Below are 19,083 nucleotides of genomic sequence, written 5' to 3' on the forward strand. Positions count from 1 at the left end.
CCCGGTCAAGTTAGATTTTAAAGTACAAAATCGCGTATCGTCATTCAGCAAAACCGCGTAACTGGCATTAGCTGCCAAAAATTGAATTCGCTCACACAAGCTCATGGCTCAATCCTTATCCATTCGTCCTGAAATATACTAACCACAAATGCGATTGCTTTATAAAAAAGAGAGTTATTTTGAAATATGAGTGTTTAACTCTAGAAAATAATTTATGCAACCTCACATACGCGGTTTTGCGTTATCTGGATACGCGGTTTCGTACTTAAAACGACGTTATATATTCTTCGCTATTGTCTGCAGAAGAAATTTGTGGAAAATGTCTTCATTGTCGATAAAAGCCACGAAAAAAAGTACATCCTCATACATATCTTCTTTATAAATATGCATGTATTAGGGATACTAATTTTTCGGCTTTTTAAGATCGCGGGATTTTCGGGATGTCGTTATCACAATCCCGGGATCCAGGGATTAGTCCCGGGATTTAGATATTCATTAGTTTTCAACAACTTAAATCGAAAAAATTGCTTCTACCTCTCCTACCATAAAATAAATAATAAATAAATGTGTTTGAATCCTAATTTTTTATTTAAAGTGGCGTTTTTATTTTTTCTCTCTGACATCAGGATTAATTTTAAAGGACTATGTAATTTCAAAGATATGATTAATTCCAAAAGTTATTTAAAAATTTAATGCAATGTAGAATAAATATATGAGTACTAAATGAAAGAGGAAATTACTTTAGAATTAAAAAAAAAAAAAATTTTTTTTGGATTCACAAGGACGACTAGGTAATTTTTTATGCTGATAAAGTTAGAAGGATTAATTTAAAGGACTTTGTAATTTCAATGATGTGATTAATTCCAAAAATTATTTAAAAAATTCAATGCAAAATAGAATAAAAATATAGGTACCAAATGAAAGAGTGGTATTATAAAAAAAATAAATTTTTTGGATTCACAAGCTGATAAAGTTAGAAGGACGAAATTCGAAACATGCACCAAAAAAAAACTTCTCTTAATTGAAGAAAAACAGCAATCAGAATGAAGCAAAATGAGAACGAAACAGCACTAAAGAAGTTGTATCCTCTTTTCATGCCCAACATTTCTTCAAAATGATTGATTACATCCACGGTCCCATATTTTCGTGTACGTTTTTACACATTCCAAAGAAAAATTACGCATTCGGGAGAATTTTTTACTCATTCCGAAGAATTTTCGACCTTAAAGTAAGGAAAGTTTTTCTTTGATCCAGAGATGGATTTTTGGTTCAGCGTGTATTGCGAAATTTCAAGGATAAAATTTTAAAAGGACATTTATGCACCATAACATTTAATTTGATTAAATTCTACAGAATTTTTTCTTTAATTTGATACCCATATTTTTCTCTAAGCACATTTTACTAAAATGTTTAAATCATTTTTGAATTACTGACGTCAAAGTGAAAAACTAAAATACAATTTTACAATATTTGGCCCATGGTTTTGCGAATATATTGATTTTTGTGTGTAAAATTTACTATCGCATGGTCTTATATGTATAATGAGCCAGACATTTATAAAAAATATTAATTATTAAATAAAAAAATAAATATAGCCAATACTTGTCAGGAAAAGCAGTGTCTATTATTGCCATTAGTGCAAATTATAAATCCCGAAAATCCCGGGATTATTTGCCAAGAATTCCGGAATTTTCGGGACCTAAAAAAGGCCGGGATCCCGGAATTCCGGGATTAACATTCCTAGCATGTATGTATACAAAATGAATTGCTGTTTTTGGTTTTTTGAGTTATGACAGTATTGAAGTAAATGAGTGATCGGAAGAAGAAGATGGTTTTGATACAAAGGCCGATCCTATTATTGATCTTGCAAATAGCTTAAGTCGTAATCTTTAGGTATTATGGGATTGAGCTCAATGTAAGCGTCTTCGCCTCGTCAATTCTGCTAGTCTACGCCTATTTCCAAAAATTAAAGCCGGTTTCCTTATAGGAGCATTTCGTAAAAAAACCAGAGGGAGGCTCCCCGCTCTTCTAAATAAATAATAATTTTGTATTATTTCTGTCTGAATTTATACATGACTCAACTGGATATTTTTTTAAATACATTGATACATATTTATATATAAGCAATAAGCAATTACATCCCTGCAGGAAATGTATCTAACTATAAGTTAACTTGAAGTTGATTAGGAAGGAACTAAAAGTCGCTAAGTATTATCTATATTATTATATTATTTTATTTTTATTTTTTTTATATTTTTTTTATATTTTTTTTTTGGCGATGGCCGCGAAATAGTCAAGGGTGATTACCTCTGCATTCGATGTCAACTAACTTGTAACTAACTACTTTTGCACATACAATATGAATTCGAATTTAATTTTTTTAATTTCTTTTACTGCGTATTTATTTTATTTAACATAACAGATTTGTTTACATCATTCTGCTGTAGGTGGTCCCATATTCGATTTCCGTGAGACACAACTTCAAAATGATAATGTAAGATTTTGATATTCATTTATTTGTTCTGAATTCGAAAAAGGATTTGTGAAGTGTGGAAAAAATGTGTATTCAAAATAAAATTTGTTTGAGGATATTTAAATAGAAACCTGTTTAAAGAAAAAAGTCTCCCAATTACTTTTCAACTAGTTGCAAGTTAGCCCTTTGTAGTTAACTACAAGTTATATATTTTATAAAAATCCCGCAAAAAAGCTAACTAAAAGTGAGTTATTTTGTATCAATTGATAATTGTTTTCTGCGGGGATATGCACATCTATACCTACATACACACATACATACATACAAACAATACATATCGCACACGTTCTTCAAAAGTGACACAACTCAAAATTTGACATTTTTGAAATTATGTACACAGAGCTGTTATTTACTTTTAAGCAAAAGCTGGAGCAAATTTTTGTTATAATTTGTTGAAAAAACTTAAGGTAAAGTCTCCTTTGCCCCATATGATTAACATGTGCTACGAAATAGTTTTTCGCATTTTCTGACGAACGCGTAATTTGAAGTTGTGTCACTTTGAAGATCGTGTGCGATATGTAAGTAAATATGTATGTAGATCACTGCAAATGAATGTGCTATATTCATTTCTTGGCAAATTATTTCATTGCCCACCTGGTATAATAAAATACATTTTCCGTTCTATAAATACCTTAGAAATAGGTATATATTAACATACATACATACATATGTAGTACTTAAGATTATTTTGTTTATATTCGTCATTTAATTTGCCAATACATATGGAAAGAATTTGAATATTTTCGACCTAACTTTAGAACCATTGAACTATTTTTAACCCTTTCAGAACCATCGTCCAATATATTGGACACACTTTTTTGTGCTTAAAGCTCTTTTTTTATAAATAATAGCTTTTTTGTGTAAATATCAGTTCTTTTATTAAAACTATTATTTTTTTCGGTGGAATTGCTTATGCATAAATTTTACATTCAATCAAAAAACGGTTACGCTTCTCTTTAAAGAATGTATTAGTGAAGCTACCGTTAAATCGATCCGTGTAATGACATACGTAGATGTAGCGTTTTCGTCCAGTTTCGTTGTTTCGAGAAAGTTTAAAAGTTTTACAAGTACTCAGCGCAGCAGGAAAAGTGAGCAATATCCACAAAAAGTTGTTTCTAACAGTCGCCCTTCGGAGGGCAATGGCAAACCTCCGAGTGCTCTTTTGCCATGCAAAAACTTCGCAGAAAAAAACCATCTACCATTCAGAGTCGCGGTAAAACTTACGGTCCCTTCATTTGTATAATAACAACAAGTAATTTTTAAGCAATAAACAAAACCGACTTCAATTCTCATATACAAATTTATGAGTACCGTTAATTTCTTCATGATCCAATGATCGGATATAAACCAAATTGGACCACCTCGGAGTTACCACCTTTCCGTAAAAAAAAAAAGTTATAGAAATCGGTTAACGTGGCCCAAAAGTATGCGGTAACATACATAAAAAAGAGATATACATAGGTATATATTCCGACGAACTGACAACCTTCTCCTTTTCTTGAAATCGGTTAACAAGACGTACACCTCAAATTTGGGGTGAGACTCGGCTAAACACTTAACAAAAAATGCGAACGCAAATATTTTCTTTTTTTTTCTTAAGATTTATAGCGGAAGGAAATATGTTCCTTGAACGCGAATATTGTTCAAGAGAAGGCTGCATTTTCAAAACATTATGGCACCAAATTTATAATATATTTTATGACTCTAACTTTTTTTCTGAGAATTTCGATATGTAACCGTGCCGACTTAAAGTTGAAGCTTTGATTCAGAACTTGTACCGAGATAACCACAAGGTGCGACCAAATTTAAGTTCACATAAAAAATCGGCATCTTTTTTGCACACACAAGAGATACAAATTTGACGGCAGATCTTTATGCCGATCTTGCCGAAGCATAGTCAAGCTTTCGTTTAAGGAAAACTAGACTTCCCACTTTGGGCAATCATCTGGTGCTACAACAACTTTGAAACGAGCTATTTTATAGATCGCAGACAGACAACTAGTTATACGCCTACGGTTTATCTCACTTCAATTATAACTTTGCGAGTGCGGATTGTTTCACTCCCATTGGGGCGTGTGGATCTTGGACGTTTTGTAATCGGAAGAGGGCTGCTGGCTTAAGCTCTACCCAGAATTACATCGGACGACGTTAAAGCGGTCGGCGGTAAGTGAACAGCTGTAACAGTAAACACAATTGCGGTTGACGACGGCTTCCGTTAACTGTCATTTTGATTTGGAAATTTTCATTAAAATATTTGTATTTGTTTTGTACGTGTGTGTGTGCTAATAAAAATAGTTAAAAGTATTTGCTAACTTGTGAAAATAATAGAAACTATTACAATCAACAATGTGCCGCCCCCGCAGAGCGGTAAAAATAGAAATAAATTTAAATCAACCGAAAAACGTTCCATATGTCTTCGTAAGTTTTATTTTTGACAGCGGTTAACCGTCGACCGCTCTACCGTCGTCCGCTGCAATTATGGGGTAGAGCTTTAGTGGCTTTAATGGATGCAAGTGAGGAGGTGGGGAGGTGTTTCGTGTCGTGAGTGGGGTGCCTTCATAGCTGGGCATGTATTTTAAGGAATAATTGCGGTATTCACAACGGTGTCGTAAGTGTCGTATTGTTGTATATGGTAAGCTTTAAAATATTAAATAAATGTGTAGATGACTTGTAACCACAACCAGCTATTTTTTAACACTGCGAAAATTCATAATATGACTTTTATGGCCCCTTGAGATCCCCCTTAATATATTTTTAGCCAATACTAAATAAGTAAGAGTTAAACCTGTTACGCTTTCTACGCTATCCGGACCTTATTTGCGCCAGAGTTACGCGGGTTTCTCGGTTACGCTGAAGCTCTTCATCTGCTATGGGGGCGGATGAACTTCGATGATGGCATTCGGATTTCGGGAGTTGGTAAAATTTTTGGTTGTCTCTCGGTGGCGGCTGTCTGTACAACATTGGTTCCAGTGGTTGTTGTCTGCATCTATTCCTTGAGTTTCTGCTTCGAGCAATTCCGGGTTTTTCTTATATCAAAAAGTAGGATTTTTATTAAAGTCAGAGTGGGTTATCGTCATCCTACAGCAATAAAAACTTTCTGGAACACCCTTATGTACATATGTACTTATATGAATGTGCATCACCTCCGTTATTTTTAAATTTTGTGTGCCTTGAACAATTATAAAAATAGTAGAGAAACCTTTGTTGTACCTATAACAGATTTTATTTTATTTATTTATAAATAGTTAACGGCATACAAATCATAACATTGTTTCCAGAATTCGACATATGTTCGAATACACCTTATATACAGTTTTGAAAACCAACACTTATGCAACAGCATGCTAACGCATTTGTGTTATTTAAAAATAGCTTAAAAAAATTCAATGTGTGTAGATCTACTAAGCTTTGACACAAGGACACCTTTAACTCAAACTACCTCAGAACATGCCTCCATATGTTTTTGCACTCTAGCCCATTCCGCTTTTCTCTATCATTTCGCATTACTAAATTATATTTGACGCATTTAAGTTTTGGTGCTGCTTAGTTTGTCGGCGCCAAAGACTACCTAGTACCATGACTATCGTCACCCTACATTCTATTGCCGCACTTACGTAAATTGACGAGTGTCTATGGAACACCCATCATCCTGGCGGTTGTGCCCCCAAGCGACATTGATTGGCTTACTAACGGCAGCGGAACATGCCACTTGGCACGTCGGCAACACACTCGGTTCTCTTCCAATCGCCTGCAATCCATTCCAACTACACCATACCGTTTCTCCTCGTGGTGATTTTATTACAGTTTTGTTCATGAATGCTTACATACTTATGCACTTTTGAATACATACATATGTACATATATGTATTCTCGTCCGCAGACGTCGTTGTATCCACTTGTCTAACAAAAAAAAATGCACGTCCTTCAAATGTTGGCCTACCACTTATATATATACGTACATATATCCTCATTTTGCTCATTAAATCTATGTGGATATGTACATATGAGCATACATACATACATATATACATTTGTACCTCAGATTTGCAGGAAGATTGCGCTTAGTATTCCAAAAAATTAAAACCTCCAGAGAAACGAAATTTAAATGTGATTTATTCCATCATAAATAGAAATATATAATAAATCTTTTAGTAAATGCACTTACCGCTCACTCATAGCACCAACAGAATATTACATCCACATTAAATATTAAACAGAACCTCTTCACTTAATTGTTTATATTTAGAATGTAATATTTTTATAATGTCATAACTTCGTCTTTATAACACAAATACGTTTTATATACTTATGTACATACATATATATCAACGAGGGGTGTGCACCGGGAATATCCGGACCCTTAATGGGTAAGGTGCCTTTGCCCGGCTGGTTGATGGCGTCTACTACAGCTGCCACGTAAAGGAGCGCCAATTCGATGTTCGATTTGCGGTGGGAGAGAGACTCGCCGGGTATTGTCGTTCAGCCCAGTGGACGAAAGTCTAGCCGCAATCCGCATCAAAGCGAGATTCTTCAACATATCGCTCATTGGCGTCCACGCCGCGATGTAAGAGAAGAACGGGGCGTCCAAGGGTCACTTCTATGAGCGCTGTCAAAATCTTGCTTGCGAATTTCAAGGTCAAGGTGCACGACGAAACGTCCGATGACGATCTGAGGCTGATCGACTTCGCCGAGCCCGAAACATGCTAGAATGTATGTAGCACTAGGTCCATGCATTAAAGGTTAATGAAGCTCAGCATGGCTGTCTCCAGATCGAAAATAAAGAAAACCCAAATCGATCTTGCTGTGATAGCAAAAAATATACGCCAATAATACAAACAAAGCTCAAGGAGAAAAGCTGCAATCACAAGAATATTGATGCTTAATTGACTTTTTTGTTTTGTATACAATACAATCTGATATAATGACAAGGAATACAGCTAGCCCATTTTATTATTATTATCTTATCCAGGGACCGAACATAACAGTTATTGATGAAAACTGTCATGGAAAAATTCACTATGAAGGAAATGTTCTACAACTAAGTGATACATAGTACCAATCGATTTCTTTTTTCAGCGACACTCAAATTTGAAAATAAATTTTTATTTGCATTTTTTTTTGAAAAAAAAAAAAACAATTATTTTTGATTTTTATATTATAAATCCAAAATAACAATTATTTTTGTTTATATTTATAAAAGTCATCAATAAAAATCAGTGAGTGACTTTTACTTTTAAAAGTTATCAATATAATAAATCAGTTACTGACTTTTCTTTTTTAAATCATTCGTAGAAAAGTCATTAACATTTTTCGCAGTTAAGAAGGTGTTGGGAAACAAAAGTTTACTACGATTTATACAAATGGCTTTTATAAATATGATTTAAAAAATAAAGGTCAGTGACTGATTTTTATTTATGACTTTTATAATTAAAAGTCTTTGATAACTGTTGTCTAAGACATACAATTTACAAATCAAACATAACTGTTATTTGCAGATTATTTAGATAAGAACCAAAAATAATTTTTATTTTGCATTTATAAAATAAAAGTCAGAAATAACGGTTATTTAAGGAGTAATTAAATAAAAGTCGAAAACTGATTGTTAAAGAGCGACTTTTGTAATAAAAGTTGTAACTGTTACGGTGCCTGATCTTATCAGGTTTTTATCATTTCGGATTCTTGTTTGTCCAGACATAGAACACTTACATAGAATATGCAAAACTAGTCTCGACATCAACCTCGCCGGAAGTAGTTAAATGTTTAGTAACCGCAATATTATTACTGCGCCTAAAATTATGTACTGCGCTGGAGCTGAACTGCACGACATGCCATTTCTTTAAATGAAATTAACTATCAAAAAATCAAAGTTGTTTTTTCTTAACGCATACGCCTTCATTTTATTGGTTTTGACTCAAAAACAATCCGAATAAAATTTTATGCAATTCGAACCACGGCTTATAGTCATTGTTATCAGAATAATATAAAAATATTATCCTTCAAGACTTTTAGATTTGAATGCATTTTGAAGAATCTTAGTTTAATTTAAATTCGCGAATATATATAAGGATATTAAAGGAAACAATTTTCTAAGGATATTTCTCAAATTTTTTAATTAATACTTTTGGTACTTAATCAACCCTAGCGGACATGTCAAACACTAAAACACTAAAACTTTGTTTATTTTTAAAAATTATTATGAAAGGCCTTTATTAAAGTAGGAAAAGAATTTCGCATGTTTAATAATATAGAGAAGTAATCCAAAATTTAATTTAATTAAATTTAAAAAATTTACGTTTTTGGAGATTTCATCATATAATTATATATATATCAATTAATAAGCTTGATAAGGAGCATATTCAGCCTAATAGATAACTAAATATCTCAAATGTGTCTTTCCATCTGTCCATTTGTATACCAACTGTATGAATTGATCAAACTTTGATTGCGTTTTCCCACAAAATTTAAATTTTAAAACAATTTTGTATATTATTAAACGTTCAATTTGTTACAAAAGTTGAATTTAATAATTTATTATTCATCATACGCCCTGTCAGACCAATTAAAAAATGTTCTACAATTGCAAATTTTCAGGACATACACAAATTATACGGTGCTCCAAAAAAGAAAGTCATGAAATACACCCGAAACAAAACCTACCGCCCAATTCTGTGTTTTCTTGATAATTTTTTTGTAAAGAAATTTTATCAAGATTTTTATCAAGTAGAAGCTTCCTTCGCATTCTGTGTCAATATTTATAAAACAAAAAGCTCTACGACTTCCACATTAGTGGAACTGATTTCCACATGAGTGGAACTGATTTCATTGTCACATATGAAAAGTATGAAATTAAAAGCGAAAAAGCTTTTGACTGCCGTAGCCGAGTAGGTAGAGATGTCGACTATAATTCCGTGTGTCGTAGGTTCAAATGCCGGCACATGGAGTATTTAATTGTTAGAAACAAATTTATTAAGATACAAAACTTATACAATTCACATGAAATTTCAATTTGTCAATAGCATTTTCAATCTTGATAATTTATCAACTTTTGATTTCTGTGCTAGAATACCAATTCTTGATAAATAATAAAAAATTTACAAATTATAAAGATTTTCAATTTATCAAGTGCACAGAATTGGGCTGCTAGTGTAGGTTGTAGGTATGGTCGAGTACAACATGAAAATAGGTCCCGTATAGTTCCTGAACCCTCCTTGATGCACTTGTTAGACTTAGCTTGTTGACAGTTTTCATCGGCTACATTTTAATGAGCCCCTATTTTTCTGAATTTTTTCAACTTTGATCATCGCTAATTTCAAAAGAGTTTGGCCTTCTTAAGCACCGTGTTGATTTTTTTTGAAATCGGACAAACATTACTCCCCTTGAGTTTTTTTTTTTTAATTAGCGTTATGTATGTGGAGCAAATGGTTTCATGGTTTCTATCCTACGGCCATATTGTCGGTGATACTGCAAAACGGTCTAGGTCTATTAGTACCCTTAACACCTAGATGGTCTCTTACGTACACCGGAATGCATCTGTAAATCGTTACACCCTAATAAACGAATGACAAAACTGTCTACCTTTGGCTGATGAAGATTAACGGTTGCCGGAAGCGATCAGATACAGGGAGCAGATCAATTAAGCACTAGAGGTGATAAGTGACATAGAACGTTTTGCAGTATCACCGACGATATGTTATTTACGCTAAAAAGCACAAATATTAGAGGGTATGAATATCAAAATTTGCAAACAAATTTTTTTCCATATATTCTTGGGACAGTCTAATGTACATACATATGTACGTGTATACATAGGTGTATGCAATTTTGAAAGTAATAACGTAAAAATTTAAATATTTTGAAATGAACATTAAAACAAATATTCGATAGCTAAGAGTGAAAAGTTGTTAAGTCCACTTTTTATGAAATCTCATATTTTGATACAGGAGGCTAGAGAAATAAAAAAGTGCATTGTATCGAAAAGGATAAAGGTACTTGTTTTATTTATTCTCGTTTATATTCAATGAAAGGAAAATTTTCCAAGTCCAAAAGAAGCACCGAAAATCCGAGAAGGCCAAAATAGTACGAAATCTTTTAATAAAGATCGAATCCCTCTGACTCGTATGGAGTTTTGCTTTGATTCAAACAGCCAAAATGTTGTATTCAAAGTTTTGCGAAATACTTGAAGCAATGATTATAAGAAGTTTTTTTCCTGTAACATTTTTTAAATGGGACTTAGCAACTTTTCACTCTAAGCTAGCGATATGTATGTATGTACATAAGTGCAAAGCGTTAAAAGTTCGCGCACATAGCTGACTGTCGCCTTTGATTAACACAGTTTGCGAAAATGAAAAATAATTCGATTCTGAAATAAATGTGGATTGCCGACGAAAGTGTGCAAGAATATACTAAAATGTATTATTCATCTGGCTGCAACAAAATTGAATGGCCAGAAATCTGAAGACAAATCGTAAGGTAAAGGAAGAGGAAATCGAAAATCAGTGTGAGGAAAAGTTTGCATTTTCATACGTACATATATGCATATACAGCTATATGTATGTACATATGCATATGTACAAATATATACAAAATATTTGCACATACCTATACATAGGCAATTCATATTCAATAATATTTGCAACGTGCGCCCGGCACTTTAGTAGCTCAAGAAATTCACATGTGTGTCGAATGTTTATCCAAGTGATTTCAACCTCGCGTAAAATAAAACGGAAACGACATGTATGTATTTATATTGTAAACTTGAGTTGTATTTAGTATGTATGGCTCACCAAAATCGTAAAAATGCCACCAAAATTAGGCTACCATCATTATATATTCGGCCATATTTACATACATATACCTGCTATATAGCATATAGTATTTATGTAATGTATGTACGTACGTACTATGTATATTGTCCGCTATGAGAGTTTAAAATTTGTATTAACCGATTGACGATTCGTTACTAAAATTTTCCACGTTTGGCGGCCGGCCAAATGTTTTACCTCGACCCACAGTGGGAGCGGCGAGATTCGATATCGTGATTTTGTTTCCTGCATTTCGGCTAGTTTCTGATATTTTGTTTTTTTTTCCGATAGTATTTCCTTGCCGCGTTTACTGTGTCACTCACTGCCTGTCTGTATGCATTTTGAATATTGCTTTGTACTTTCTTGTTTTTGGCTTTCTTTCTTTTCGTCAATTTGTTCAAAGTCATGCCTTTGCCATTAAATACTCTTTATTTATTTTATAAAAAATATTGTTCGTACTATCTATATCCGGAACATATGTAGATATCAGAGGTGTTAAAGAATGCAGTCACCGTGACTTTAAATCGTTGCGGTCACATTCACTGACAATTTTTAACTGCAGCCAATCAATTACCTGTTTGACTAAAGACTGCTAAATTGGAGTCATTAGTCTTTTCTGTTATTCATGACTTATTAGTCATTTTTGCAGTCTGAGGTGAAAGCAATCTTTGCGCGCACATCTTGATAGAATTATAATACTTATTTGTTTAGAAAATAAATGAATACACAAACAGCTTAATTAAAATTCCAGTGGTATAAAAATATTTAGAAAATGTCAATGAATTCCAGAAACTTTCAATGAAATAAATTTTTGTTTATTATATACATCCATGAACCAACGACTACAGATCACCTAATCAGCCATCGTTGTATTTGTAATCGATTTTCAGAAAAAAGTTTTCGTAGCGTTTTTGACGTTTTTCGGTTTTGTTTACACCGTCTTCTACCTCTTCGTAGTGATTTTTTTAGCGATTGAATGTTTTCTGCAGCGATTTTAATTATAAATTTTGGTTTATTACATATTTATGATATAAAATAAAGTGCTGTGTGATCGGAACAAGTTTGTGCGTATGTTTGGTTTGCCAAAAGGCGTAAATTTGCGTGAAAAGTGGGTGCACGTTTGTGGCCAGAACGTTGGCATTGAAAAAATCGACCCGTGGTAATGATATGCGATTGTAAAACACTTTCAATCATGAAAACCATATTTTATGAACTTTTTTTGCTAATTGTCATCAAGTTTCACTTTGTATATTTTATAATAAATACCTATTTAATCGCACTCAATCACCGCGCCTTTTTCGTTTTCTTTGTTTGTTTTCATTCTTAGGCAGATGTCAAAAACACTCAGAAATATACTTTTTTCTTGCTTCTTTGATTAGGTGATCTTGTATTTTTGGTTCATGATATACATCTAATTGACAATATAATGTGTATAATATGTACATAAATATTATGTAAATGCAAATATAACAAAGTGCCTGAGAACAGGTTTTCAAAACAAAAAATAACTATGTTCCTTGAAACTTATTTATGCGTCTCCGTCAGCTTTCAGCAACAGCAATTTTGCGAAATTGTTGTCGGAAAGCGTTCCACGGCGTGGGGTATTCAGCAAACGAAAAACAGCCTTTATACTGCGAATGAAGATGGCAAGGGTGTGTTATACTTAAGGTACACTTTTTTAATAATCGGCTACCGGTTAAGCCTAGCAATTTCTCTAGATTTGTGAACCATATACGACAAAAACTAGAAAAAAATTTCTCACGGGAATTATATAAGAACTAAACCATATGGAACGTTCCCACAGAGAACTTTCGGCTACATTTCTAAGGGAAATGAAGTCTAAAAGTCTCTGGAGGAACGTTTTAGGAGCTGAAGTCTCACGAACTTTCTGACAGAGAAAAAATCCGAAACAAATCTTCTCTAAGCGCTCCACGAAGAATGGAAGCGAGAACAAAGTTTTTTTTTATAGCGTTCCATCAGATTGAAATGTTTGAATATTAAAATTAATCAAAAAAGAACTGAAAGATAATTATGAAAACTAAGTCAACGAAAGACTTACGACACGAACTTTTCTTGCACAGAAAGTGAAAAAATTGCCAGAAATGGGCAGATCACCCAAATAATGAACGATCTGGAACTTTAAATGATCCAGATTTTTCCTGACCTAGAATTAACAGTCATCGTTTTCACTGAAACGATTTTTGATCTCAACACGCAGCCGTTCCTCTCATTCTTAGCGTTAAGTTCTCAAAACTTTTGTGCTAGTTTTTTTCTCTAGCAGAACGTTTCCCAGACTTTTGTTCCTATTTGATCCTTCTTGAAAATGTTCTCAGTACATTGGTTCTCATTGAAAACGTTCCCGAAACTTTCGTTCTCATTCTGTTCTTCTTGAGAACGTTCCCGAAAGTTTTATTCGCATTTTTTGGCGTTATCTTTTGTGCTCATGCAGAACTAAACCAACACCGGAACGCGTTCTCAGTTCCCAAAAAAAAAAAATTAGAAGTACTGCAAAAGAATGCACTCCAATGGCTTAAATCATGTGACTAACAAGAAATTAATAAAAAAATGATTTATGAATTATGAATTAAAAAAAAAGAATAAAGATCAATTTTTTTTTAGTCCTAGTCAGGTCCATCAACGCTGTCTCCTGTTTCAGCTAAGGGGAGGCCTAGGAAGTCCGCGACTTCAACGGGATTTGTGCATAGGGACAGGGGCGCTAGCTGTGTGGGGTTCTGGGGGCCTGCGAATAGGTGTCGTGCGTCATGTGGCGACTCTCCGCATGCGGGGCATTGGTTGGAAACATCCTCGTTTATTCTGCTCAGGTATGAGTTTAGCCTTCTGCAATAGCCACAGCGAAGTTGTGTTATCTGACGTGTCGTCGTGGGTGCTGAATATTTCGACATTGGGATCAAAGCTCCCTTCCTTGCCCATCCTGGTATTGAAATCGCCGTGCACCTGACCTCGACAATTCTTGTAAGTGCGCTTTAAGCGCTCATAGAAGTGGTCTTTCCGTCGGCATGGACACATATGTATGTATAAACGAGATGTTTAAGAATCTCGCTTTGGTGATGATTGTGGCGAGAATGACAGTACCCGGCAACGAAGACTCTCTCCCATCACAAATCCGACAGCGATTTAAGCTGCTTTAGACTGCAGACGTAGTAGACGTTCCCGAATGGCGGTCCTTAGTCCTACCGAGGACATCAACCAGCCGGGCAGAGTCACTTTCGCCGTTAAGGATCCAGACATTCCATTTCCTTTATTCGCTCTCAGTGGTCGTTGTCAAAAGAAGGGGACTCATCCTAGGCACAATTTTTATTTTTATTGCAAGGGGTTTTACGTGGCGGGTCCCAAACCCAGCGCACAACCATAATCTGGGGATGTTTTTTTTTAGTACACGTTTTTAACGCGGGTCGATTACTCCAAGACAGACGACCGTTTGCTACAGGGCCTTCTGATGAAGCTGCGGAATTAGCACGCTCTTAAACCGAATATATCAAAGTGGCTTCACTGAAGCTCCTTCTCTTTATACTGTGATACAAGGCCTTTTGCACATGGGTTGCTCATGTTATCCAGAGTGCGCGGGAATGCAAAAGTCTGGATTAAGTATGTTGTATGTATTATGCATTAGGGTAGTCAAAAAAAAAGTAAAGTTGAATTTTAATGCTCTCACCATCTAGAATTGTTCTATATCGAAAAAATATAGCCCTAAATATTATTATTTTTTTTTTTTGAAACCAAAAAAATATTTACAAGTCGTTCGAAGCACTCAACGTTTCGATGTATTTTATACGGGGAAAAAACAATTTTTCGTAGAAATGGTATGCTCTTCATGTTTATTCAACCATTTTTTAATGTTAAAGATTTTTTTATTGATCCCCTATTGCGTTTTTTGGGGTTTATGGCGGACCTATAGAATATAGTTACTATGAAAAAATGGTTAAGTAAACAATTGGGAAATTGGAAGTATCCTGAAGAGAAACAGAGTTTTCCGATCGAAAAATATTGGTTTTCAAGAATTCTAGATAATTTTTACGAAGTTATTTTTTATTCAATATAAAATACATGGACAACTTTGAACGACCTCAAAAATAAAAAAATAAGGGTATATGTCTACGGTATGGAACAATCCTAGGGGGTTAGAGCATTAAAATTCCGACTTTACTTTTCCCACATGCATTTTTGGACCACCCCACAGTACATACAAACATAATCATTTTATCGACCCCTTTGCGCGAAATTATCGTATGTGCCAGAAACAAAATTTTACAGGAGAGCGTTTTTTCGCGTTTAAAAACATAAATTTTTTTAATTTTTTTCTTTACTGCGCCCACAAGAAAAAATGCAATGTAACATGCTATAAAATATACAGTAAATTTTCGGTGTAACTCTAAAGATTTCAGTTGCAATATTTTACCAGGTGATGCATTGTGGGGTGTAGAACAAATTTACATCAAAAATTCAATTTCGATAATATAGCACATGAGATAATTTCGCGCAAAGGCGTCGATATCATATGCGATGCATAACTTATACATAGTATGTATGTGTGTGCGCACATTTGTATAACTAGTTTAATTTTGTGGTAACTCGACTTTGACGGCAAATCATTTTCAGCATAAACAGTTCTTATTACATATGTATATAAAAATAAACATACATACATATGTACACAATTAGAAACATATGTACATATGTACCATTTAAGTTGAAATACCTTTTGTCACATCTACAATGTATGTTCTTCTTAATGCAGATAATACCGACTGCAGCGATATGGTCCAATTGGAGCAGGAAAAGAGCACACAGTGCGTAGTGCATGATCTTACGCCCAAGTCAGAGCAAAAGAAAATAAATATTGTAGTGCGCTCACAGTACACCGTCGAGAAGGTATTTCGCAATATCAGTACACAGTATCCCTACGAGTTGTACGATTTGGTTCTGCAGCCAAATGAGACGGAAAATACGCTGGTAGGAAAGTTCAACAATTTCAATGTAGTGTATATTTTGTACGAATTTCCTTTTAAATATCATTTTCAGATACACTTGAATGCGCGAAAATCAGAGCTCCTCTTCGCCATACCCGGCTTTGCTCCACAGGAAAAGAATGTACTTGTTCTGCTGCCTCCAGGCGTTTGGGATGGAAATGTTAAGAAACGTTTTGATTTCGCAAAACCATTGACCAAAAAGAAATGCATTTCAAAATCGTCCAAGTTAAGCACAAAGGAGGCATCCACAGCAACAATTAAAGCTGCACAGAGCCCATCTACAACTGACGAGAAAGTCACTACAACTTCAATTGTTACAAATGGTGTTGATTCCACCGCCGCCTCTATCAACAGCGCAATGAATGGTGATAGCGAAATATCAGCGCATAGCGCTGATATCATAGCAAATAACAACCACAACGAGAGTTTAGTAACAAAAAATATTTGTACTGATTTGAGTGGTGCTGGCGATGCTTCATCAACCACTACAGATGAGTTATCTTCTTCCCTGCATACAGCGACTGTCATAGCCAGCACAAGAACAACAAATACCGCCACCATGGCGCATTCATTGAAATTGAGTCCACTTTCCGATCCAGAGCTTTTATCTGACGACGACTTGGCGCTTGGTGCATCTGCAAGCCCCACCGAGACTGAGCCATATAGTGGTGATGGTTTGCTCAAGATTCGCAACACTTCGCCACGAAGTCCCAAATACGGTCCACTTACAGAAGGGGAAATGTATCAACAGATGACACTTCACCGTGATTTCACTCGTTTGGGTAAAAAGCTGCAACCCACATCGGCTTCTGCGTCAACTACCACGAGTGCTGCCTCTGGATCGACCACAATGTCTACAATGTATACAGGTGGTGCGAATGGGTATGTGGGTTTGGTGAATCAGGCCATGACTTGCTACCTGAACAGCCTACTTCAGGCGCTCTTCATGACGCCAGAATTCCGTAATGCACTCTACCGTTGGGAGTTCGACAATGACAACGAAGCGAAAAATATTCCCTACCAACTGCAGAAGCTCTTCCTCAACCTGCAGACTTCAAAGAAATCTGCTGTAGAGACAACAGACTTGACGCGCAGTTTTGGATGGGATTCAACTGAAGCATGGCAACAACACGACATACAAGAATTGTGTCGGGTTATGTTCGACGCGCTGGAGCACAAATTTAAAAATACCAAGCAAATGAATCTGATTGCAAGCTTGTATGAGGGAAAGATGATCGATTATGTGAAGTGTCTGGAGTGCAATACGGAGAAAACGCGCGCTGACACTTTCCTCGATATACCACTACCGGTTCGTCCTTTTGGCAGCACTGTCGCCTATGGTAGCATCGAAGAAGCATTGCGTGCTTTCGTACAACCAGAAACGCTCGATGGCAATAATCAGTACTTCTGTGAAAAGTGCAATAAGAAATGTGATGCTCACAAGGGATTGAAATTCAAAAACTTCCCTTACATACTGACACTGCATCTGAAACGTTTTGACTTTGACTATCAAACTATGCATAGAATCAAATTGAATGATAAGTAAGTACAGTGCCGCTATTCAAAAAGAACAATAATATGTTATTTGTGTACAATTTTATTGCAGAGTAACTTTCCCCCAAACGCTAAATTTGAATAGTTTCATAAATCCTGCTGATCAGGAAGGCCACGCACCTGCAACTTCTGCATCCGCCACTGTGGGTTTATCTGGCGGCAATGCTACATCTAATAGTTTCATGCCTAATGGCACAATTGCCGCCAATGATGATTGCAGTACAACAGATAGTGGCTCCGCCATGGAGGAGGATTTATGTTGTAGCGGCACCGCTACTGCCAGCTCCAGCCAGCATGAAAATGATATGAATGATGATGATGAGGGCATCGACATGAGCACCAGCACAGATCACCGTGTGACTAGTAGTAATGCCAGCGTTGAGCAGCGCATAAAGCATAACACCGGACCATATTTGTATGAATTATTCGCTATAATGATACACTCAGGCAGCGCCTCAGGCGGACACTATTATGCTTATATAAAGGAGTTCGACAACAATGAGTGGTATTGCTTTAATGATCAGACTGTATCGCCGGTAAGTACTGATAACGAAAAATTAATATGGTGCTTATAGGTACGGTGACCATCCGTCCTGTATTATACGGGACGGTCCTCTTTTTTGGCCCATTGTCCTGGCAATTTATTTATTTTATACGGGACGCCAAATGTTCTGTATTTCTTTTAGTGTACTGTATTTGTCCCGTGTTCGGTGTTTTTGACGCCTTAACAGCTCATTAAAATGGCATGCCTATGAACGAGTTTTAAGTGTGGTTGGTATATGATCGTAATTTTCCCCATAAACAGTTATTATTTTCTAATCTGAATGCCTGTGTTTCGATTCGAGGAATACATACAGTGACCAAAATATAATTTAGGACTCGACATAGGAAGGTTTGGCTATTTTTCCTTAGCTTATTTAATGTTTTTTATTTTTTATGAAAGTAAAGCTCTTTTCCTAACAAAAAGCATATAATAGGCACTGTTTAGGCTCGAGCCTTCTCAACTGCCACGGAATAAAATTTTCTTAAGTTATAATTTGATGGCAGTTCAAAGTATACTCGGCTCAGTCTGATGCATCCTCCGGATAACCATCCGGAGCATTCTGCGGACTCTGCATGGCTTACAATCTTGCAGAGGTGGTGAAAGAACTTTACCATTAGCCACAGTGCCGATCCACCATTTTTGCACCAATAAATCTTTTTTTAT

The 19,083-nt window shown here is 35.3% G+C and overlaps 1 protein-coding gene across 2 annotated transcripts in view; it reads left to right on the forward strand.

The window, feature by feature from the left end:
* LOC118745957 (ubiquitin carboxyl-terminal hydrolase 47-like) overlaps positions 1-19,083 on the forward strand; it is a 48,859-nt gene that overhangs the window by 24,558 nt on the left and 5,218 nt on the right. For both annotated transcript variants that reach the window (XM_036479637.1, XM_036479638.1), the window contains exons 2-4: positions 16,091-16,305; positions 16,375-17,864; positions 17,929-18,412. In XM_036479637.1, the coding sequence (XP_036335530.1) occupies positions 16,091-16,305; positions 16,375-17,864; positions 17,929-18,412 (2,189 nt within the window). The remainder of the gene's footprint in view (positions 1-16,090; positions 16,306-16,374; positions 17,865-17,928; positions 18,413-19,083) is intronic.

This window comes from Rhagoletis pomonella, unplaced genomic scaffold, assembly GCF_013731165.1.
Source record: "Rhagoletis pomonella isolate Grant_MI unplaced genomic scaffold, Rhpom_1.0 Rhpom_scaffold_00010, whole genome shotgun sequence".
Taxonomy (NCBI): Eukaryota; Metazoa; Arthropoda; class Insecta; order Diptera; family Tephritidae; genus Rhagoletis; species Rhagoletis pomonella.